General features: G+C 41.0%; 1 protein-coding gene across 3 annotated transcripts in view; it reads right to left on the minus strand.

Annotated features, from left to right (window-relative positions):
• LHFPL3 (LHFPL tetraspan subfamily member 3) overlaps window positions 1-23,884 on the minus strand; it is a 556,172-nt gene that overhangs the window by 157,110 nt on the left and 375,178 nt on the right. For all 3 annotated transcript variants that reach the window (XM_029927664.1, XM_029927674.1, XM_029927681.1), the window contains exon 2: window positions 8,492-8,728. In XM_029927664.1, the coding sequence (XP_029783524.1) occupies window positions 8,492-8,728 (237 nt within the window). The remainder of the gene's footprint in view (window positions 1-8,491; window positions 8,729-23,884) is intronic.

Genomic DNA, 23,884 nt, shown 5'->3' on the forward strand with positions numbered 1-23,884 from the left:
TGCAAATTTAGTGGCAGAGTTAAATCTTGGACATCATGACACTGTCATATAACAGAGTCATTTTCTATTGTGTATTGTTTTCTGTCCCTACCCCCACTACCTTTCTTATAATATTTACCCAGAGGTCCTTTCTCAGAGACTGAAAAGATCATTAAAACATTACAATTATTTTGGCTATTGCAGTATAGTAGATAATAATGGAGCATGTGACTGCCATTCAACGTCAGCATTACCTGTGCCTTCTGATTCATCAACTAATTCTACCTGCAAGCCCATTGATTGGGGAAGGCTAAGGGAAAGATGCTGATTTTGAGGGTATCATGAGGTTGGGTACCGGTCAAAGAGAGAGCTCCCTCTCTGAGCACACCACAGTACACTGACGACCTCAGTGTGTACTTGCTGAATGGACTGGAGTCAATCTCGCAAGCTCAGATGTTCTCCAAGTTACTAGGCATGGAGGGTGAACTGTAGGAAACAATCTCCAACAACATAAACATGAGTGACTCCTGTAGAAGTCTCCTCCTTCCACCACACTTTTCCCACCAGGGGTAACACCCTGCCCTGGGGCCTTGGGTTGGTAACGGGCAGCAGTGACAACACAGGCACCTCCAGATGCCCAACAAGACTGGGGAACTTTGCCCTTTGGCAAATGTGTAACTTTAGCCATTATAGACATAGCTCTCTGTAAAGAAGTCATAGCTTAAAGTATAAGAGGGACTAGCAATGGGTAGACATTATAAGGGGTGTATTTCAACTTAACCAAAACCAAAACTTTCTAAGCCTAAGATCTGTGCAACAATGGACTGAGCTTCTCATGAAAGAGAAAGATCAGAATAGACTCATTCTTTCATTCAATAATTTACTCATGCAATACATAATTATTGAGTGGCCACATATGCCAGGCATTTTTCTAGGTGCCAGGGATACAGTAGTGAACAAAAGAGACAAAAAGTTCTTGTGGAGCTTTTATGGGGGAAGACAATTAACAAAAGAGATAAACTATTTAGTGAGTTAGCTGAAGCACACGTGTAGGTGACATTTTAGACAGGCTGGCCAGTGAGAAGGTGATATTTGCGTGAAACCTGAAGGCGATGAAGAAGCTGTATGGTTTGGAGGAAGAACATCTTAGGCAGACCGGACACCAAACACAGAGGCCATGGGATGGTCCCCGGTGTGTCTGAGAAACAGCAAGGAAGCCACTGTGCCCAGAGCATGGGAAATGAGGGGGGAAAACAGGGAGGAGTCAGAGTGGCAAAGATGGAGGCATCTGTGATGGTCTCGAAGACTATACTGAAAAACTCCAGCTTTCACTGAGTAAGATCACCCAGTCACTGGAGGATGCATAGCTGAGGCTCAGCATGGTGGGGCTTACCCTTTAACAGGATCACACGACTGCTCTGTTGAGATCAGAATGAAAAGGGGCACATAAGGAATCAGTGAAACCATGTAGGGCTGTCTTGCAATGATGGCCTGAACCAGGATGGCAGCCGTGAGAAGGGTGAGAAGTCAGTGAACTCTGGCTATACTTTGAAGGGAGAGCGGATATGATTTTTGGATGGGTTAAACGTCAGTTGTTAGAGAAAGAACAGAGTCCGGAATGATTGAAGTTTTGGCCCGAGCAGATGGAAGAATAAAGCTGTCACTAACTGAGCTGGGGGAAGACTGTGAGGTAGCGGCTTTCTGGGAAACAAACATCAGGAGCTCAGTTGTGGAAACGTTAAGTTTGAGATGCGAATTAGACATTCAGAAAGTGTATCAAGTAGGCAATGGGGCAGAGGAGCCCAGACTTCACTGGGGAGAAGGAGGTGTTTAAACTTGGGAGTCATTAGTGTGCAGAGGTTTCTTAAAGCCACGGCACCCCAAGAGATACTCTGTGAACTGAGTACAGGTGGAAAGAAGGGAGAGATAGGGAGGGAGCAGTGAAGGAGACCCCACAGAAAAAGCCCAGAGAGGCAGAAGGGAAGCTGCGCAAGGGCAGCCCCTGCGAGCCAATGAAGGAGTTCCAAGATGGGTCACTGCAGTCAGCTGTGAAAAGGCAATGTAAGAACGGAAAACAGACTGTGAAATTTAGCACCTGGGAGTGACCTTCATAAGACAGCGGCAGCAAAATGCTGGGGGAGAAAACCTGAATGGAGTGTTTGAGTGAGTGGGAGGAGAGGAAATAGGAGGAATGAGTAAGTACTTAGTACAACTCTGTAAGGACCTCCGAGGTCTGTAGCAACTCAGATTTATGAGCCCCTCTGCAAAAGTGCCAGCGTATGGGCAGTTTTAGAGGCATATTCTGCAATGCTTTAATGACTGTGTTTGCTCAACACTAACCCCACTGGGAAACAGATGGTTCACTGTGACCTTATTAAAAATTTAATTCAAAGCACTTGGTACTTTTTGTCACACCTTCCTGATCTTCCTTTCTGGGTTTTCATCAAGTTACACAGTCAACTAAGAGGATCAGGTGTGTGTGTGTGTGTGTGTTTGAACGAGAGTGAGCACAGGAGCTGAGTGATGAAGAGGCAGGGAGAGAGCGAGGGACACACAGAGCGCGAGAGCGCGGATCCCACAACTCTGGAGTCCTGACGTGAGCTGAAATCGAGTCAGACACTCAACTGACTGAGTTACCGAGACGCCCCAAGGGGATCAGTTTCAAAGGCTACTTCTCATTTTTGTGACTAAACAACATGCTACCCAACAATTAGTGGGTCAAAGAAGAGATCAAAAGAGGAATGAAAAAATACCTTGAGACAAATGAAAATGAGGACACAAGGTATGAGCACTTGGGGGAAGAGTCTACTCTCAAGCGTATTTGATTTTTTATTTAAACACATTATCTAAAAGCTACCAAGTGAAAATAAGATTCAACTCTACTTGTACAGGGCTCAGCGGTCAAGTAGAAAGCAACAGAATCAGCCTATTTTAAGAAGTTATTCCATCATCTTGTATGATAGAAAAAACTTGAATGTTTGAGTAAAGGGACTGGGTTTGAGGCCTGGAGTCATTCCTTTCCAGTCATGGAAATTTAGACAAAACCTTTAACTTTTCTGAGCCTCAGTTTCTGATGTGTAGACGTTGACTGAGAATAGCTCTCTCCTAGGATTACTGCAGAGATCAAATATGATACCATGTGGGAAATGATTAGTAAAGCATACATAGATATTGATTATAAACTATTTTCATACACACGCTTTCACTGGACTCTCAACCCTATGCAGGAGGCAGGCCTGGGTAGTAGTCTTCCTCTTCTCATTTTAAAGAAGGGGACACCGAAATTCTGGAATGTTTGGGACTTGCTTAGAGGCCTAATGACTCTTGGGTGCTGGAGTTGAGACCAAAACAAAGTTTTTATCTCTGATGTGGGGCTCTGTCCATTGTCAAGGATACCACATAACATGGGAATTAGGCTAGCAGGCTTCTCTGCCCTGGACTAGAGTTTCTAGATCTGACTCCTTCTACTTGGTGGTATGAACGATGGAGCCATGACAGGGCTGTTCAGAGCATCCTAGAGCTCCTTCCCATTGACTTTCATCTTTCTCTGTTCTGACTCTTCCGTTGCTAACAAGTTCCTAAGAGCCGTTAGCGCATTCACTGCTCTAAGGGCAGGATCTCTTACTTCCCTTGGAGCATCTTTAAAGGACATCTCTGAAAGCGTCCCCAGAATTAAAATATTTTGGAGCTGGAAGAAACCTCAGATGCCATTTAGACAAGCCTGCAATGCATAGATGAGGAAGCTGAATTCTTCAATCATGAAGATCCGGGGGCAGGGCGCTCAGGGAACCTCCGAGACTGCACCAGCTGCAGACAGTGCACCTTCGCTCCTCGGCCCGCGCTGCCGAGCACAGTGTGGCTGCACGTGGCGTGCCATGGCACCTCAATTCCAAATGCTGGAGGGTTTCTCAATTAGTGATTTGAGTAAAATGAATTTAACTCCACCTATGATAGCATTAAAAAGAGCTTAAACCACTTAATAAATGGTAGCTAGAATCATCTCTTAATGGATAATATTTTCTCATTTGCAGTGTAAGTGCTAGAAGACTGAGTGACTTTAAAACTGTTCATGAGAGGACCCAATTATCTGATAAGCAATTCCAAAGACCACATACACAAACTCAGCAACATGCCTCTTTATGAACAGCGTCTGACAAGGAACGAGCTATTTGTGTGGCACAGGAGTTCTAGAAAATGTAATTATTTATCCTTTCACAATTAATGAAAGAAATTGGAAATGAAGCTTTCATTTCAAATCCTTTTTATCTGGATGAAACTTTAATTTTACATAATTAAATTGACTTCACAGTTCAGTGTGTTAAAATACACAATTAGGAGGCATATCAAGGTGAAACGCCTCCTGTTGTTGGCTCATTGAGAGATCATGCTGCCCGGCGCCCAAGGAGAACCAACACCTGCCCACCTGTTTTTATCCCCAGAGCCAGGGATGGCACACAGCCTGCGGGGCTGGCTTCTCAAATGCACAGTAGAAATTTCTTATACGTGCCAACTCCTGTAGAAGTTGGTTGGATATTTTAAATAGTTTTCACTTCTCTCTTTTTAAGTGGAGTTTTGTTTTGTCTTTTCACATTAGAATAGATTGTGGGACTTTGGTGATGCAACACAGGTGATTCACTTTCTCTCTCTCAGAGAAGTTCCTTCTGAGGTAACACTTGCATTCTTCAGAGTTGCTGGTTGAAAATCTGTGGAAACTCCCTTATCCCAAATTGCCATTTTTACAATTTGTGATCAGTTTCAGCTGAGACCACATTCAAATTATAGTTGCATTCCTGGAAAAGGCTCAGGAAATCTTGTAGGAGGGACTGAAGGAGGACATACACTCTAATGGGATTGGGGTGAGTTGCCTGGAAATTAGAGTGAGCGAGCAGGGAAGAGGAGAAGAGGAGAGAGAATTTTAAGCAGGTTCCATGCTTAGTGCAGAGCCTGATGTGGGGCTCGATCCCATGACCCTAGGATCACGACCTGAGGTGAAATCAAGAGTAGGATGCTCAACTGCCTGAGCCACCCAGGTGCTCCTGGACATTTACTTTAATAGGCACTGGTTTATCGATGTAGAGAGCTCACCTATGCACTCTCTTGTTTTTCTTTTGAACATTACTTTGTGATGGTGAATTTATGGCTAGGTAGTGTTCTACATTCCCTTAAGGAACCTGTGAATGGAACACGGTTCAACAATCAGAATGGCGTTCCCATCCCTTTTTTGATTTTTTTCTAGAATTTACCTAACAGTGATTCTTGTTTCATCCATTGGGGAGGTTGTTAGGAAGGATTTATGGATCAAAGCAATTTTCTTACGGTAGCGATACACGGAAAACCTGGACCCGTGTTGTGGCTTTTCCAGACAAACAGAGGAGTGTTTTGCTATGTTAATTATAAAAGCTACACAAAGAAGATAGGATCCTGTCATGAGACTGCTCAGGACAAATTTCTTTGAAATGGGGGCATATGCGTCTCTTGTAGGTTTATTCTCTGTGGAGTACACTTGCTACTTATTAGAGGATGTAGGTTAGGATGATCAGCAGACCATGAAACTGGAAGAAGATTATAAAATATATTATAGTGTGTATAGTAATATAGTGTATATGAGAACGTATGGATGTTTTATTCTCTTGAGCCAAGACTTGAGATATGGTATTGTCTGCCTCTAGGAGATCACAAGCATTATGGAGTTAGTAAACTGATCTAAAACAGACTGGCCTCTGGGTCTTTGCATTATCCTGGAATCCAAAGGAGACCTAGGCTACCAAGGGACAGAATAGTGAAAAAATAGTTTTAGTAAGTGAAAAGGTCTATTAATGTATCCATGCAAATTGTAAAAGCACCTATTCAAGTACAATTTCTTACTTACAAATTATTCTCATCAGATCTCTCCTCCATTAGGATTTATAGAAAGTAACACTGATAGTATTTAGTTTTGCTTATTGCATACACTAGAAAGCAATGTGACTACTGCTTAGTGAAATTGTTCACACACACACACACACATCACTACCTGGTCCCCTCTCAAACCAACTCTCCAAGTTTCAACACTGAACACGTGTTTAAATAATACCAAACAATAAAAGCTATTTTGCACAGCAACTATAAATCTCTTACCATTTCTCAGAAGCATGCAGGTCTGATTACATTTTCTACAATCCGAGTCTGATTGTATACAGACCCTATCGCAGGAAAATCTGAAATATCTACATAGTAGAGCTGTTGATATATTCTCAGGATTCAGATAAAAGAATTCTGACTGTGACATAAGAATGTGGTAAAATGGACATGTTCCTCAGTACGGCCCGACACTCTGCTACCTTCCTTACTGGATCCAATTTGATGCAGATGAACTGCTACTGATCTGGGCCCTTCAGAACCAGATGGAAGGAACTATGGACACAGGCAAACATGATACAAGCAAACAGAGATAATGGACACAGAACAGTCATGCACAGAGGCTCCTTAAACCGTATTCGGGCCTCTTCCGACTTCCCATCAACACGTTTATCAAGGCATTGGGAGTGGAAAAGACACCTTCTTAAAACGAAAACCTAGACAGAAGGGATCAGGTATCAACATGAAACTCACTCCAGTAGAAGAAAAGACCCTTTGAAGACTGTTAAGAGTTACCCTCTAATCCTAGCTGTTACCTTCTGAAGCATGAAGTCAGAATTGTCATCACTCCTATGTGTACATAGAACTTACAGTTCTCCACTGCCAAGCAGACAATCATCCTGGTTATTTTTAAAAATTTTTCTGAATTTCCTTATTTGTAGCTAACAGATGTCTGGAAAGTTAAAGGTTCTTGGTATAACTTTAACTATTTATTTTTATTTCCGAGTGAGTGTGAGCAGGGGAGGGACAGAGAGGGAAGGAGACAGAGGATCCAAAGCGGGCCGTGCTGACAGCAGTGAGCCCGATGTGGCGCTTGAACGCACGTACCATAAAATCATGGCCTGAGCCGAAGTCAGATGCTCAACCGAGCCACCCAGGCGCCCCCTCAGTATAACTTGCAATTGTACAGTGAATAAATAGCCCTCCAGTCAATCATTACATGCTGGTAGAAATCAGCATTTGTGGAACAAAATGATGTTTTCTTTAACTCACACTTTAGGGAAAGGCAACTTGTTCTAACACTGAGCTATCCTTTTTATTCGCTTTGAGGTGAAGCTAACTGGACAGAGATCTGTATACATCCACCAAACCACAAAGACAACAACGGACAAGGCCTCCAAATTAATAAGTGCATGGGAAGCCACTTGAAATCTCTAACATGCATTAGGAAGTACATCATCCTTTCCATCTACAAAGGACAACCTGGAGAGGGAATAATTGTGTTTTTAGAAAGCATTGCTCCTTTGTGAAAGATTTTTGTGTTTAGAGGATTTTTGCTGGAACCAAAGCAAGTAGTATGTGTTCTGTCCATAAATCAGGGAGATCAAGAACCCACAAATGACTGTGCTTTCCCAGACCTCTTGATTTTCTTTCTGTATAGTTCATAGTTTACAAGCATCACCAATGATGGTCTAAACATAAAGCTTGCTATACTGTCATTACACCCTGTAGTATCCTGTAGATATGAATCTATACTTGTATTTGAGGCCTGCTGAGGCACTGAGGAACCACTACCTGAGCTACATTTCCTAATTCAAGGATGGATTTAGTTTCCAATCAGAAATAAAAACAACCAACAGCAGCCACTCAATTGGAAGTGCCAATGTGAGTCCGAAGTATTAAAGTTAAAAGTTACATAAAGATAAAACAGTGAAATAAAATCGTCTCCAACATACAGTGGCAGTAACATTTGATGCCTAAACAACTGGCTTAAAAATCTGGGAAATTAAGACTGCTCTTGAATAATGACTTGCTGCTTTTTATTGGCGCACTATCACTTGAACTTTTATGTATCGTTTGCTAGCCAGTACCCCTTTTAAAAAAAATTCTCGTTTGTGTTTCAGAAGACATTTTCTTTTTGAAAAGAAATAGGAGAGCTTTTCACTACCCAGATAACATATTTCAAATTCAGTTAATTAGGTAACTGTTGAAATCCCTAACTGCAACTGGTGAGGGCCAGTATCCTGCCTTCTCTCTGAAAGGAGAAGTCAGAATTCGAATACAATGACTGAACAGTTTAATAAAGACATTTGTGCATGATTTTATGAGATTTCCCCAGGCATCAGCCTGGAAAACAGCTGAATACATGGAAAGGATGTACTCTCCATTTAACTAAATAGACCCCACCCCCAAATTATCATAGCCATTAACTTTGAGACAGAAGGACAAAGAAACTGGAAAAATGTATTTAAGTAATAATAATGGACTTAGAGTCTTAGAAAGGTAAGTGCGAAAATCCCCTGTATTTCGATTGTGTAAACTTCAGAGTTGAGTCTAGGGGAAAGTCTATCAACTAGACAGCATTAAAAGATGGGCCAGATTAGACCTGCAACGGAAGCACTGGCATTCGATGTGCTTGACGCATCCAGATAAGAGTTCCCCGAAGCAAGCTTACCTTTGTTTTCTGCCTTCAGTTCCTCTGCCATCAAGCTGTCTTGTCGGTTACCAAGCACAAATGCCAGAAACGAGAGGATGAGGGCATCCAAAATCCCAATAATAGCCAGGATGTACGCCCAGCGGACTGAACACGCCCCCAAAGTGTACTTGTCTGTCTTTTCTCCACACATCCGTTTGACTTCATCTGAATCCCAGCCATCAGGGAAAATCATACAGCCAAGCACAAGACAGGCAGCTTGAGAGAAAGACAGAGAAAGGGAAAAAAAGTAGTTAACATAAATGTTATTTTAGCAAATATTGCTACTGGGTGTCAAAACATTGCTTCAAATTCTTGATTTAAAGAGCAAATCTTCCCACTGTCCTACCCTGCATGTTTCCCCCCCCTCCTGGTTTACTTAAAAGCAGCCTTGTACTGCAGGGAAAAGTCTGGGAACGTTCTTCACAGCAAGCCTGAGCATTCTGAGAGAGGTTGAGGTTTGTTGATCTCTAAGAAAATACTAAAATAACTTGAATTTTGGTTGCATTTGTTGGAAGGCTTCCATTGCGAATAAGCCATAAGGAATCATAACACAGCAGAATGACAATTCAACACTGGCTTTGAAGAGCTAGGACAGCAGCCAGATAAGGGATTAGGATGACATGGAAAATACCAGAGTGTATATTGACTGAGTCATAGTAAAAAACCCAATTTCCTATTGTAATCTCCTACACACACACACACACACACACACACACACACACACACACACACTGAAGTTTCTTGAAACCATGCCCAGCAGATGCAACGCACCCAGGTATTTTCTAATCTGTTTTATCTTGTTTTTAAAAAGGCTGAAAAATGCTGCAGCATTGTGTGGTACCAGAGTTTTTATGGAAATTCAGGAACTTAAGGAGAATACTTATCTTCTACTTCCCGAATATCACTATGGGAATCACAAGAATGCTTTTTATAGAATATATTACTTTGCAGATTAAAGAGGATTAGTAGCTATTTGTTGCCACTCTTTATATTTAATTGGATTATTTTGGGGGTAATTGAGTATAGTTTTAGGTTATACAGAGCTCTCTTTTTAAAAAGTTTTTTTAAATGTTTATTCATTTTTGAGAGACAGAACAAGTGGGGAAGGGCAGAGAAAGGAGACACAGAATCTGAGGCAGGCTCCAGGCTCTGAGCTGTCAGCACAGAGCCCCATGTGGAGCTCAAACTCATGAACTGTGAGATCATGACCTCAGCTCAAGTTGGACCCTGACCGACTGAACCACCCAGGTGCCCCTAGCTTTGCTTTAAAAAAAAAATTTTTTTTTTAATGTTTATTTTTGAGAGGGAGACAGAGCACCAGCACGCGCATGCCAACAGCAGGGAGAGGGAAACACAGAATCTGAAGCGGGCTCCAGGCTCTTAAGTGGCCAGCACAGAGCTCAACTCAGGGCTCGAACTCACAAGCTGTGAGATCATATCCTGAGCTGAAGTCAGACGCTTAACCCCTCCTCCATTATACTCTGCATTTCACTTGGGTTGAATGACACTGACTTCCTGTCTATGCGCAAAGTGTTTGGACCATTGTCTTTCTTCCTCCTGGAGCATTTACTGCCACTATCCGTAAATGTTCCATTCTTCAACATCTTTCAATGGTCAAGTCAAATGCAACACCCTCCATAAAGCAAGCCATTTCAAATTCTTCTTGACCTATTGCCCTTCTTGAACCCCAGAAGCTGTGGACTACCCCTATCTTAGAATCCTTGTGGTTTTACATTTGTTACTTATTTATAAGTATTATTTCAATTAACAGACTGTAAGCTTTCTGAGGAAGGAGTCTTTAGTAAATCATATTCATAGCACATAAAACAGTGCCTTGTAGACCGCTGGCACTAAAATAGTTTTGAATGGGAAAGTAAAATGAATGAATAAGTGAATTATCACACTTAGACAGTATACTTTAAATTATCGTTTATAGGAGTGCCTGGATGGCTCAGTCGGTTAATCATCTGACTTCGGCTCAGGTCGTGATCTCATGGTTAGTGGGTCTGAGCCCCGCATAGGGCTCTCTGCTGTAAGCGAAAAGCCTGCTTTGGATCCTCTGTCCCCCTCTCTGCCCTCCTCCGCTTGTGAGCTCTCTCAAAATTAAATACACATTAGAAAAAAAGAAATGTTTAAAAACTAGTTTATAGAAGTCAGTATCATCACTACCCAAAGTCACAAATCTAGTTTAAGATTCATCTTTAAAAGGTGACATTCAATAGAGAGACTTTTGTTATTAAAAAACAGATTCCAAGTACTTAGGAGAACAATTTGAAAAAAGTTGATGATTTCAAAATTCAAGTTTCCACTCCTTCTGGAACTCCTAGCATTCCATTCCAACATGCTCTCCAAGGTATTTCTAGCAATAATGATCTGTGTATTTTTTAAAAAGATGTGTTTCCATGAGCAAAAATTAACTTTATTTGGGAAGACATACAAGTGTTTGAATCCCAACCACAGTTGAGAAAAATCTACTCTAAAATGCTACATTACTTGGAAGTTTTAAAAAATATTCTCAATGCTTTCTTGCACATTAAATAACGTTTATGTATGAGTAAAATTACTTTCTTGGACAGAAAAAAGGAAAACCAAGTTAAGTTTCCTTTATGAATGGCAATCAGAGAAAGATACTGTATTATACTAAATGCTCTAGCAAAACTTAATGGAAATCACCATGTGCCACAGTTTGGGCAGGTTATTGGACATTATGGGACAAGTTCTCTGCAACAGGGTATTTGTGGAATGGTGACAACAAAGACAACTTTTCTCAAAGTGTTTCTACCCTCAGGATAGACTATCTTAAAAGTTTCCATTTCTGGAAACTGAGTTACAAATGAGGATAAAAACAACAGAGGCAGAATTAACCTGAAACTAAAACCACAGGAGATTATTAGTGGCAATTCACTGCACCCTATCTTGAAAGGATAGGATTTCTTTAACCAAATGTTAAGAGATAAATAGGAGAAAAGGCGCCTGAGTGGCTCAGTTGGTTAAGTGTCCGGCTTTGGCTCAGGTCATGATCTCATGGTTTGTGAGTTTGAGCTTCGTGTCAGGCTCTGTACTGACAGCCCAGAGCCTGGAGCCTGCTTCGGATTCTGTATCTCCCTCTCTCTCTGCCTCTCTCCCACTCATGCTGTTTGTCTCTCAAAAATAAATTGAAAAAAAAATTTTAAGAGATAAATTTAAGAAGATAGAGGATACACAATTGTGCTTCATTTTATGCAATGGGTATTTTGCTCAAAGTTACAAAAATAGAATTTTTGAAATGCAATTGTTATTGTCAATAGTCTAAGGGAGTGACCAGAAAAATCTTAAGATAAAACTAGGCTAACAGGGTTGGGCTCTGGCCTCCTGTGGAAATGTTTAGGGCCACAGCAGGGATGTCCAGGTGTCCTGCTGGCCACAGGCACCGGCAGATGCACTGGGTGCCCCGCCCACTTCTTGTTAGCCTTCTCTTAAAGTGAAACATTTGATCTTTTTCTAATTTATCTGTTTTAAAAATCTGAATAGTTGTTTAATAATAAAAATGAGATCAGTTGCATTTAAGTTTTTAAATCTTCAAAAGTGAAATTTCTGATTAAAAAAATAAGTAAAATTTGGATTTTAAAGTTTATGTTGAGAGAGAGAGGGAGAGTACATATGCATGTGCATGGGAGGGGCAGACAGAGGAGGAGACAGAGAGAATCCTAAGCAGGCTCCATGCTGTCAGTGCGGAGCCCAATGCAGGGCTCAGTGTCATGAACTGTGAGATCGTGACCTCACAGTTCATGAGATCAAGGCCTGAGCCAAAAATCAAGAGTCAGACACTCAATCGACTGACCCACCCCGGTGCCCCTAAAATCCAACTTTAAAATAAGGAAATCCTATCCCTTTGAGAGCTGTGCTTCTACATAGCTATTACACAACAAAAATTTTATTTTCTGACAATATATTATCAAAATATATATTTTCTTCTGCCCCTACCCAAACTTTCCCTATTTGGATATTTTTGAAATGTCTTCTGAAGTTCCCTCAAAACTTACAGTGTGCTTAGGATTAATTGGAGCCATTAAAATAGTTTTGGCTCTGTTAGTTTCTTTGAAAGGTATTATCATGTTTTGCATTAATGAGTGTGTGCTATAATAAATTCTGTTTCCTGGCATCCTATTAACCAGAACCCTATTAACTTGCATGATGTGGACAGAGTGGAAACCAACAGCTGTTCCTAATCCTAACTAAGCAGTACCTGCAAGAGCCTAGGCTAATGTCTCAATGAAAGATAAAATAATATTCATCTTGGTTTTATAATTATTTGTAATTCTGTTCAAAGTGATCATCCTTTAAGATGCAACAGCATCACTATACTAAACGGAGAACACAAGTCACCAGAGCATTTGATTAATTTGGACATGCTATTTCCTGACCACAAGGGACAGTGAAGAATTAGTTCCAATTGGGCTATTATCCCCAAATGGGTTTCTCAGTAGAATGTCACCTGGAAAATGCCTAGCTTACTTGCAGCTATCTGTTCTTTCACTTTAGCAGTGCATTTTCTGGAAGGATATGAGAGAACATTTTTGAAAGTTAGAAGTAAGAGCTCACAAGCTGGAGGTGAGGAGAGAAAGATGATGATGTCCTTACTGGATGCTGGCACGACATCGCCCAACTTCCAACATATAATAAAGGCGTCCTTGTGAGGACAGGTCCGTTGATTTCAATTTTAAGCATATTCCAAATGGTTAGGAAGCATTCACATTCTAAAAGGCCCCTCTGTCTAGAAGGTGCTGATGCCCCACAGTGGGTTCTTCTGAAATAGTACACAGAGGTTCCCTGGAGCCACCAATTGCTCTGACAATTTTCTGGCAGAAGAGCTGAATGTATCCTCTGTGAAGGAAACATCCTTAGGAAAATCCACAAATGTTAATTGGGTCTTTCTCTAAAGGAAAATGAAGCAAGATGAAAAAAGCATTGGGGGTGTGGGTGGGGGGGTGCTATGATATGAGTCATGTGGACATACTGATGCTGCTGGGCCACCTGTCCTCATCAGGACTTTGAATTATGCGAACCTGAGAAGGGCTTCTTTATTGGACAGGAAGAGGAAGTCTAAATTCACTCTCTAAAAAGTCTATGCACTGTTGCACAAAAAGTGTGATAAATTGCCTCATGTTGCTGAAGCCCTCACGGGGAACGTGGTGAAAAACGAACCTGCATTCGCTTAACTCTATCAATTATTCAGGCACGCAGTAATTGGAGGGATCGGTGCCGGAGCGCTGGGCGCTAGGCAAAGGGAGCGTTCACCTGATTGTCACTCGGCACGCCTGGTGCAGGAGAGACACGCATCCCACAGCGTCTTCATTAGCGCACGGCCCACGGCCGGAGCTCCCCTATTTATACGTCTGGACAAGGTGTTCCGTGTACACCTCCGTTTACCTCTGGAAAATGGAGCTGTTAGGAAATCCAGGACATGAAAGACTGCGGTTTAGAGTCCGGTGGAGAACAAACAAATGGTCTCCTGACAAATTTTGGTTTTAAACCCAGTATAATTTTATGAGCATTTAACTTGAGGCCATAGCACAAAAGGCGCAACATCCTCTAGAAAAGCGGGGGAAGAACAAGTATAAACAAACCCTGGGCTCTCAGAAGAGTCAGACAGCGGTGTGTGATGGTGATAAAATGTCCTGGGCTCTGCCCAGACGCTCAGCCCTAATTGCCTGAGTGAAGAGCCACACATCTCTCTGTACCTTGCGCTGAACCAGCTGGGAGCCCCGAGCTAGCTGAAAGGGGATAATCAGGGGTCTGCCCACACCTGCTCTCAGGAGCAACAACGTGGAGAAACAGCTTTCATAGAATATAAGAGCAAACACATTTAAACGGTACAACATCACTTGCTAATGTATCCAAATGTTGAGGCTTAATAGCTAAGTATAATACAAATCAGAATTTAGAACATAAAAATACAATGCAGTTCTGATCTCTAGAATGCTTACTAGACAGCTTTTGATCTAGATCTTGGATCTAATAAAATTTCTTACACTCTTGATAGTGAGGTAGTTAATAATACCTCATAACAAAAGCCAATAATTCTTGACGCTCCCCTTGTGTGGGGTACACTGCACATCATCTCATCTCAAGTCTCAAAGCCAAGAGAAACATGAGAGCACATATTCCTGGCTTTTCTCTTTCCACCAAGAAGGATTTTTCCCAAAAAGCCCCTGGCTGCTTATCCCACTTCCCATTCCTCTCTACGGAGATGGAGTGATTTCTCCGGGGGAATGTGGGCAGAGCAGCCCCTTCTGATCTTACCTTAGGAGCTGCATGCCTACACCAGGCCTGTGTTCCGCTCCTCTGCGCTGGGATTTTACACAGAGCGGGCCTGACTCTCCACTGCTGCCTCCGAGTAGCAAGGTAAGTAGGCCTAATTTGGGGGGAGCAACTTAGAAAGTCCTTTCGGTTAAGAGACACGGAGCCATTTCTTCAACCCAATCTTTCCCATAATAAAGGAGATACTTTGGTTTCCTGCTACCAATTCTTCTCTCTCTCAGGGCGTTCAGAGCTTAGAAGGTCTCCCAGTTCAGGAGACCAGTTAGTCTGATGAGAGTACAAGCATGGTTGGCTGTGGTGAGGACCCTCCTCTGGGTTGTGGAGACCCGACCTTATCCTCACAGCGGGGAAGAAAGCTAGCCTCCTCTTCCCCCCCCCCCCCCCTTCTTATACAGGCACTAATCATCCAAGAGGACTCCAAGTTCCTGACGATAATCACCTCCTTAAAGGCCCCACCTCCTAATACTATCACAGTAGGATTAGGTTTCCAACCTAGGAATCTTGGGGAAACATAAAAATCCAGTCCAGGAGCACCCGGGTGGTTCAGTTGGTTAAGCGGTGGACTCTTGATGTCATAGTTTGTGAAATCGGGTCCCATGTTGGGCTCTGTGGACAGCCGGAAGCCTGCTTGGTATTTTCTCTCCCTCTCTCTGCCCCCTCCCCACTGCACGAGTCCGCGCATGCTCTCTCAAAATAAAATCCAGTCCATTGCAGAGGGAGCTCAGAGGGTTATCATGCATTGCTTTTCTGTCAACCCCAACGTTTGTGCTTCCTTCCTTCCTTCCTTCCTTCCTTCCTTCCTTCCTTCCTTCCTTCCTCCCTCCCTCCCTCCTTCCCTCCCTCTTTCCTTTCCTTTCTTTTTTCTTTCATTATTTTTATATACAAGGAAGTGGAGGCACAGAAATTTCAAATAGCTCGCTGAAGTGCATACAAAGCCCATGGGTGGTACAACCAGATTTGAATCAGACAGTCTAGCTTTGAAATTTATGCTTTTTACCCCAACTATACTATTACCTTTTACTTGTCAACAATAATGCACGTGAAATCACTTTAGAATATTGGTTTTGGTACTAAGAACACTTAGAAAATCTTGGCAGTGCTTAACATGGTGTTTATAATTAGACATTTATTCTTTGAGTATAAGAGCCACTACCAAGAGGATACTTAGAAACTGTGAACCTCAATATGTATAGATATTTCTTTTGTTTACACTACTTTTTCACCTATCAATACTTCATCTGCTATGTAGTGCCAAGATCATTAGAGTAATTATAAAATCTGCATGGAATGGGAATAAATGTGGTTTTGCTGCATAAATATACATATATCTGGATTTATACACGTTTCACAAGAAAATCTGCCCTTAACTTTTGGCTTGATATTTTAAGTTGGCTATGTGTCAGCCAAACATTTGTATGTGTTCTTTAAACCGTTATATCTCTTTTGAGATTATATATATATGTGTGTGTGTGTGTGTCTGTGTATATATATATATATACATATATATATATAAAAGTACATATATATGTACCTTTTAACTTTATACATGGTTAATTATGTGTAAGATAATATCTGCGTTGAGTAAAAATAAAGGTATAATTCAATTAGGTTCTTTTTAAGTTTTTGGGTACCTTCTCTGGATTTCAATGGACACATTTAAAAAAAAGTTTCTTTATTTTAAGAGAGAAAAAGGGACTATGAGCAGGGAAGGGAGGGAGGGAGGGAGAGGGAGAGAGAGAGAGAGAGAATCCCATGCTGGCTCCATACTCAGCATGGAGCCCAACACATGGCTCGATCCCATGACCTGAGCTGAAATTAAGAGTTAGACCAACTGACTGAGCCACCCAGGAGCCCCTCAGTAGACACACTATTTTAATTAACATTTCAATAAACAAACTGATGGCGCTGGTGGGTCACAAACATGTCTGAAATTTTTTTTTTGTTTCTTTGTTTGCAGGAGAGCCCTTGACTCGGGCAACATTGTCATGTGCTAAAATCTACACTGCATTTCAGACACAGGGTCTGAAGAAAAGATTATCTTTCTCCATGTCCATATGAACAGAATCCTTTGTAATACACCTGTCACCAGCCTCCCAGCAAAACCTGCTTGAGCCAGGATAACACCCAAAGCAAGGCAACATAAGCTAATAACTACCCAGCCAGCAGTTTTCCCTGCGGCTCACTGTGCCATCCCTATTCTATTTATAAAACAAGGAGCCCAGTCTAGATCACTGAATGTTTCCTGTTACTTACCTTATCTTATTCATGTATAGGACTAAATTTGTATTCATTGGATGCTCTATACCTACACATATTATGGGAAATAATGAGCTTATAGAAATGCTTTCCCAACTGACTCAGTGTCCTCCTGAGTAGCAGGTGGAGGGAAGGGGCACCCTCGCTTTCCACCCTGATTCACCATGAAACTTAGGGAAAGTCACTGTCGGCTGGAAATAGACAAGGTCAGGGGTCTCATGCCAATCTAGCTACCGGTATTTCATTTCTCAATACAAAGGGCAATTTTAGGAACAACTAAGTTCCTTCTCAATGAGGATGAGCTCTCCCAGCCCTGCTGGCCACCCCCTGGAGTGCCCGTTTCTACATACTTTCCTGTAAGAGAATTTGGCACCAGAACAGCTTTATGGTGGTGAGCTTTGCTTCTAGACACTTTGCTCACTTTTTAATGTGTTTTTTTTTTTTACTACAGCTGACATACAATATTAGTTTCAGGTGTACAAAATAGTTATTTGACATTTATATCCATTAAAATGCTCACTATGGTAAGTGTAATTATTGTCTATCACCATATGCAGATATTCAATATTATTGACTATATTTCCTATCCTGTACTTTATATTCCCTTGACTTATTTTATAACTGAAAGTTTGTATATATTAGTCCCCCTCTCCCATTTCACCCATCCCCTCCACCCACCTCTACTCTGGCAACTACCAGTTTGTTCTCAGTATTTATGAGTTTGCTCACTTTTATTTTATTCTCCTGAAGTAACATTTTAATGCTTTAAAAACTTTGAATGGCAAAAATTAATTATTCCAAGGAAACATGTGGAAAAACTACATATTGCATACTAAAAATGTCAGAAGTGGAATCAAGCTCAAGAAAGATGAATGCTACTCCAACCATTCTTTGTAAGGAAGGATCTAACTTCCAAGTCGCAGATCAGATGCACAAATTTACACACTTCTAACAGGCTCCCAGGCGATGTTTTTTATTGTTTAGCTCATCAACTATACTTTATCTATCTATCTATCTATCTATCTATCTATCTATCTATCTACCTATCATCTACCTACCTACCTTTATCTCTCTCTCCATATATATCCCTCAGCACCAGTCCTGGTCCTCACACAGTTGGAGAACAGCTGTATAAGCTATAGAGTGCTGTCAATGTCTTTGCAGAAAAAGGATTCATAATATCATTCAGGATAGACATAATCTAGACTAGGCACTGAATTATTTTTCCACCACATTTAAAAGAGCAGAACAAGAGACAGGAGGAGTTAAGATGGCAGAGCAGCATAGAGACCCTGAGCTGGTCTCATCCCTGAAATGCAGCTAGATCAGCACCAAACCATTTTGAACACCTAGGAAATTGATCTGAGGATTAACAAAACAATCTGCATAACTTGAGCTACATAACATGGCAGGTATGCAGTGTGGAGAGTTGAATTGGGGGAGAGAAAAGCCATGGAAGGTAGGGAGCTGGTTTTGTGAAGAGAGGGACAGAGAAAGAGAAAGGGGGAGAGTGACTCAGGATTATGGAAGAAAAGCACTCCCCTGAAAGTATCTGGAGAGAAAGAGAGAGTGAAAACACTCTCAGGGGACTGAATAAGAAACCCATTCCCTAAAACCACTGATAGGGAGAAAGGAGAGAGTTTCACTACCACAGGATTCTATGAACAGTGGAGTGCAGAGTGCGAAGTTCAAGAGCTCAGTGTCTAGCGGTGCCCTGGTGAGGAAATAGGGCAACTCCTCAGGAGCAGACAACAGGGTCTGAGGGGTCAGTGCGCCACACATGGAGAAGTGGTTCCCTTGCTTGAAGTGCATTTGATAGCGGCCATACAGCTTCCCCTTGGGCAAAGGTCCCAGCAGACCCTAGAGAGCAGCACATTTGCTCATATTGGGACTAAGATGCCAGAGTGTGGTGAAGCCTGGCATGGGTTGGGTGTTGTGATTTGCCATAATCTCTGAACTGCTTCTGCTGCGATTGCACGAACATTTTCTGGGGCAAGCCAGCCCCCGGCCATTGCTTAGTGAGACCCTCCCCCAGAGAGCCCATGTGGGTCAAAGCCTCAGGGATCTCTGAAGTTTGGGATTTCAACTAATCTATTTATTTATTTGTTTACTTTTTAACATTTATTTATTTTTGAGAGAGAGGCAGACAGAGACACAGCATGAGCAGGGGAGGGGTAGAGACAGAGGGAAACACCGAATCTGAAGAAGGTTCCATGCTCTGAGCTGTTAGCACAGAGCCTGCCACAGGGCTCGATCTCAAGAGTCTCAAAATCAAGACCTGAGCTGAGCACGATACAAGACTTAGAGAACTCAGTGACTTATTAAAAAGGAATAACATCCGAATCATAGAAGTCCTAGAAGATGAAGAGAGAGAGAAAGAGGCAGAGGGTTTATGTGAGCAAATTATAGCAGAAAACTTCCTTTACCTGGGGAAGGACATAGACATCAGAATCCAAGAAACCCAAAGAACTCCCATTAGAGTCAACAAAACCCAACCATCACCAAGGCATATTATAGTCAAATTTGCAAAATACACAGACAAGAAAGAATTATGAAAGCAGCAAGGGAAAAAATGTCCTTAACTTAGAAGGGAAGACAGATCAGGTTTGCATCAGGCCTATCCATAGAAACTTGGCAGGTCAGAAAAGAGTGGCAGGATATGGTCAATGTGCTAACTGGAAAAATACGCAGCCAAGAATTCTTTATCCAGCAAGGCTCTCATTCAAAATAGAAGGAGAGATAAAGAGTTTCCCAGCAAAACAAAAACTAAAGGAGTTCATGATCACTAAACCAGACCTGCAAGAAATTTTAAGGGGGATTCTTTGAGTGGAGAAAAGACAAAACAAAACAAAAAGACCAAAAGCAACAAAGACAAGAAAGGACCAGAGAACATCACCAGAAACACCAACTCTACAGGAAGCACAATGGCACTAAATTAATATCTTTCAGTACTCACTCTGTCAATGGACTCAATGCTCCAATCAAAAGACATAAAGTATCAGAATGGATAAGAAAACAAAACCTATCTATAGGCTGCTAAATTTTAGACCTAAAGATAACCTGCAGATTGAAAGTAAGGGGATGAAAAACCATCGATCATGCTAATGGTTGTGAAAAGAAAGCTGAATTAGCCATACTTTTATGTCAGACAAACTAGATTTTTAAATAAATACTATAACAAGAGATGAGGGGCATTATATCATAATTAAAGGGTCTATCCATTAAGAGGAGCTAACAATTGTGAATATTTATGCCCCCAACATGAAGCCCCAAATGTATAAATCAATTAATCACAAACCTAAAGAAACTCATTGATAATAACACCATAATAGTAGGAGACTTCAACACCCCACTCACAGCAATGGACAGACCATCTAAGCAGAAAATTGATAAGGAAACAATGACTTTGAATGGCATACTGGACGAGATGGATTTCAGAGCTATATTCAGAACATTGTATCCTAGAGCAGCAGAATTTACCTTCTTCTCAAGTGCACATGAAACATTCTCCAGAATAGATCATATACAGGGTCACAAATCAGCCCTCAACAAATAGAAAAAGATCAAGATGTACCTTGCATGTTTCAGACCACAATGCTATGAAACCACAAGAAAAATTTGGCAAGACAACGGATAGTTGGAGACTAAAGAACATTCTACTAAAGAATGAATGGTTAACCAAGACATTAAAGAGGAAATAAAAAAGTACATGAAGGCCAATGAAAATGAAAACACAACAGCTGGAACACCTCTGGGACGCAGCAAAGGCAGTCATAAGAGGGAAGTGTATAGCAATCCAGGCCTTCTTAAAGAAGGAAGAAAGGTCTCAAATACCCACTCTAACCTTACACCTTAAAAGAGATAGAAAAAGAACAGCAAATAAAGCCCCAAACTAGAAGAAGATAAATATTGGAGCAGAAATCAATGGTATTGAAAATAAAAACAAAACAAACAGAACAGATCAATGAAACCTGGAGCTGGTTCTTTGAAAGAATTAACAAAATTGATAAATCCCTAGCCACACTGATCATAAAGTAAAAGGAAAGGACCCATATAAATAAAATCATTAATGAAAGAGGAAAGGTCACAACCAACACTGCAGAAATACGAACAGTAATAAGAGAATATTATGAGCAATTATATGCTAACAAATTGGCCAATCTGGAAGAAATGGACAAATTCCTAGAAACATATAAACTACCAAAACTGAAACAGGAAGACACAGAAAATTCAAACAGACCCATAACCAGTAACAAAATTGAATCTGTAATAAAAAAAGAAATCACCCAAAAAATATTAATCCAGGGCCAGATGACTTTCCAGGGGAATTCTACCAAACATTTAAAGAAGAATTAACACCTATTCTTTTGAAGCTGTTCCAAAAACTAGAAATGGAAGGAAAACTTCCAAACTCATTCTATGAGGCCAGCATTACCTTGAATGCAAAGATCTTACTAAAAAGAAGAACTACAGACCAATTTCCTTGGTTAATGCAGATGCAAAAATTCTCAACAAGATACTAGCCAACCAGATCCAACAATACATTAAAAGAATTATTCATCAAGATCAAGTGGGACTTATTCTTAGGATACAGGGCTGGTTCAATATCCACAAAACAATCAATGTGATACATAACATTAATAAAAGAAAGGATAAGAAGCACATGATCTTCTGAATAGATGGTGAAAAGGCATTTGACAAAATACAGCATCCTTTCTTGAGAAAAACCCCAAGAAAGCAGGGATAGAAGGATCAGACCTCAAGACCATAAAGGCCATATATGAAAGACCCACTGCTAATATCATCCTCAATGGGGAAAAACTGAGAGCTTCTCCCTATGTTCAGAAGCACGACAGGGGTATCTACTCTCACCACTGCTATTCAACACAGTGTTGAAAGTTCTAGCCTCAACAATCAGACCACACAAAGAAAAAAAAAGGTATCCAAAGAGTCAACTTTCACTCTTTGCAGATGACATGATACTATATGTGGAAAACCCAAAAGACTCCCCAAAAAACTGCTGGAATTGATCCATGAATTCAGCAAAGTCACAGGATATAAAACTGGTTGCATTTCTATACACCAAAAATGAAGCAACAGAAAGAGAAATCAAGGAATCAATTCCATTTAGAATTGCACCAAAACCCATAAAATACCTAGGAATAAATCTAACCAAATCTATACACTGAAAACTACGGCAAGCTTATGAAAGAAATTGAAGAAGGCATAAAAAACGGAAAAACATTCCATCCTCATGGATTGGAAGAACAAATATTTTAAAATGTGATACTACCCAAAGTAATCTACATATTTAAAGAAATCCCTATCAAAATGACACTAGCATTCTTCACAGAGCTAGGACAAACAATGCTAAAATTTGTATGGAACCAGAAAAGACCCCAAATAGCCAAAGCAATCCTGAAAAAAACCCACCAAAGTTGGAGGCATCATAATTCAGGACTTAAGCTGTATGATAAAGCTCTAATCAAGACAGTATAGTGGCATAAGAACAGATAAATAGATCAATGGCATAGAATAGAGAACCCAAAGGTGGACCCACAAATGTATGACCAATTAATCTTTGACAAAGCAAGGAAGAATATCCAATGGAAAAATGACAGTTTCTTCAGCAAATTGTGTTGGGAAAACTGGACAAAGACATGCAGAAGAATTAACCTGGACCAGTTTCTTACATACACAAAAACAAACTCAAAATGGATGAAAGACCTAAACGTAAGACAGGAAGTCATCAAAATCCTAGAGGAAAGGGCAGGCAACAACCTCTTTAACCTCAGCCACAGCAACTTCTTACTTCACATGTCTTCAAAGGCAAGGGAAACAAAAACAAAATGAACTCTTGGGACCTCATAAAGATAAAAAGCTTCTGCACAGTGAAAGAAACAATCAGTGAAAGGCAACTGGATGGAATGGGAGAAGATATGACATATCAGATAAAGGGTTAGTATCCAAAATTTATAAAGAACTTATCAAACTCAACACCCCAAAAACAAATAATCCAGTGAAGAAATGGGCAAAAAACATGAATAGACACTTTTCCAAAGCAGACATCCAGATGGCTAACATCACATGAAAAAATGCTCAACATTATTTATCACTGGGGAAATACAAATCAAAACCACAATGAAATATCACCTCACAACAGTCAGGATGCCTAAAGTTCACAAGTCAGGCAACAACAGATGTTGGCGAGGATGCAGAGAAGGAGGAACCCTTTTGCACTGGTGGGAATACAAACTGGTGCAGCCATGCTGTAAAACAGTATGGAGATTTAGCAAAAAATTAGAAATAGAACTACCCTACAACCCAGCAATTGCACTACTAGGTATTTATCCCATAGATACAGGAGTGTTGATTCGAAGAGGCACATGCACTGCTGCACTACCGACAATAGCTAAAGTATTCAGAGTGCCGCATGAAACAATGCTCAACATCACTCATCATCAGGGAAACGCAAATCAAAATCACACTGAGATACACCTCATGCCAAAGTGGATAAAATGAACAAATCAAGAGTCTATAGATGCTGGCGAGGGTGTGGAGAGACAGGCACCCTCCTACACTGTTGGGGGAATGTAAACTGGTGCAGCCACTCTGGAAAACAGTGTGGAGGTTCCTCAAAAAACTATCCATAGAACTCCCTTATGACCCAGCAATAGCACTGCTAGGGATTTACCCAAGGGATACAGAAGTGCTGATGCATAGGAGCACATGTACCCCAACGTTCATAGCAGCAATGCCAACAATAGCCAAAACATGGAAAAAGCCTAAATGTCTATCACCTGATGAGTGGATCAA

The sequence above is a fragment of the Suricata suricatta genome, chromosome 2 (assembly GCF_006229205.1).
Source record: "Suricata suricatta isolate VVHF042 chromosome 2, meerkat_22Aug2017_6uvM2_HiC, whole genome shotgun sequence".
NCBI classification, from domain to species: Eukaryota; Metazoa; Chordata; class Mammalia; order Carnivora; family Herpestidae; genus Suricata; species Suricata suricatta.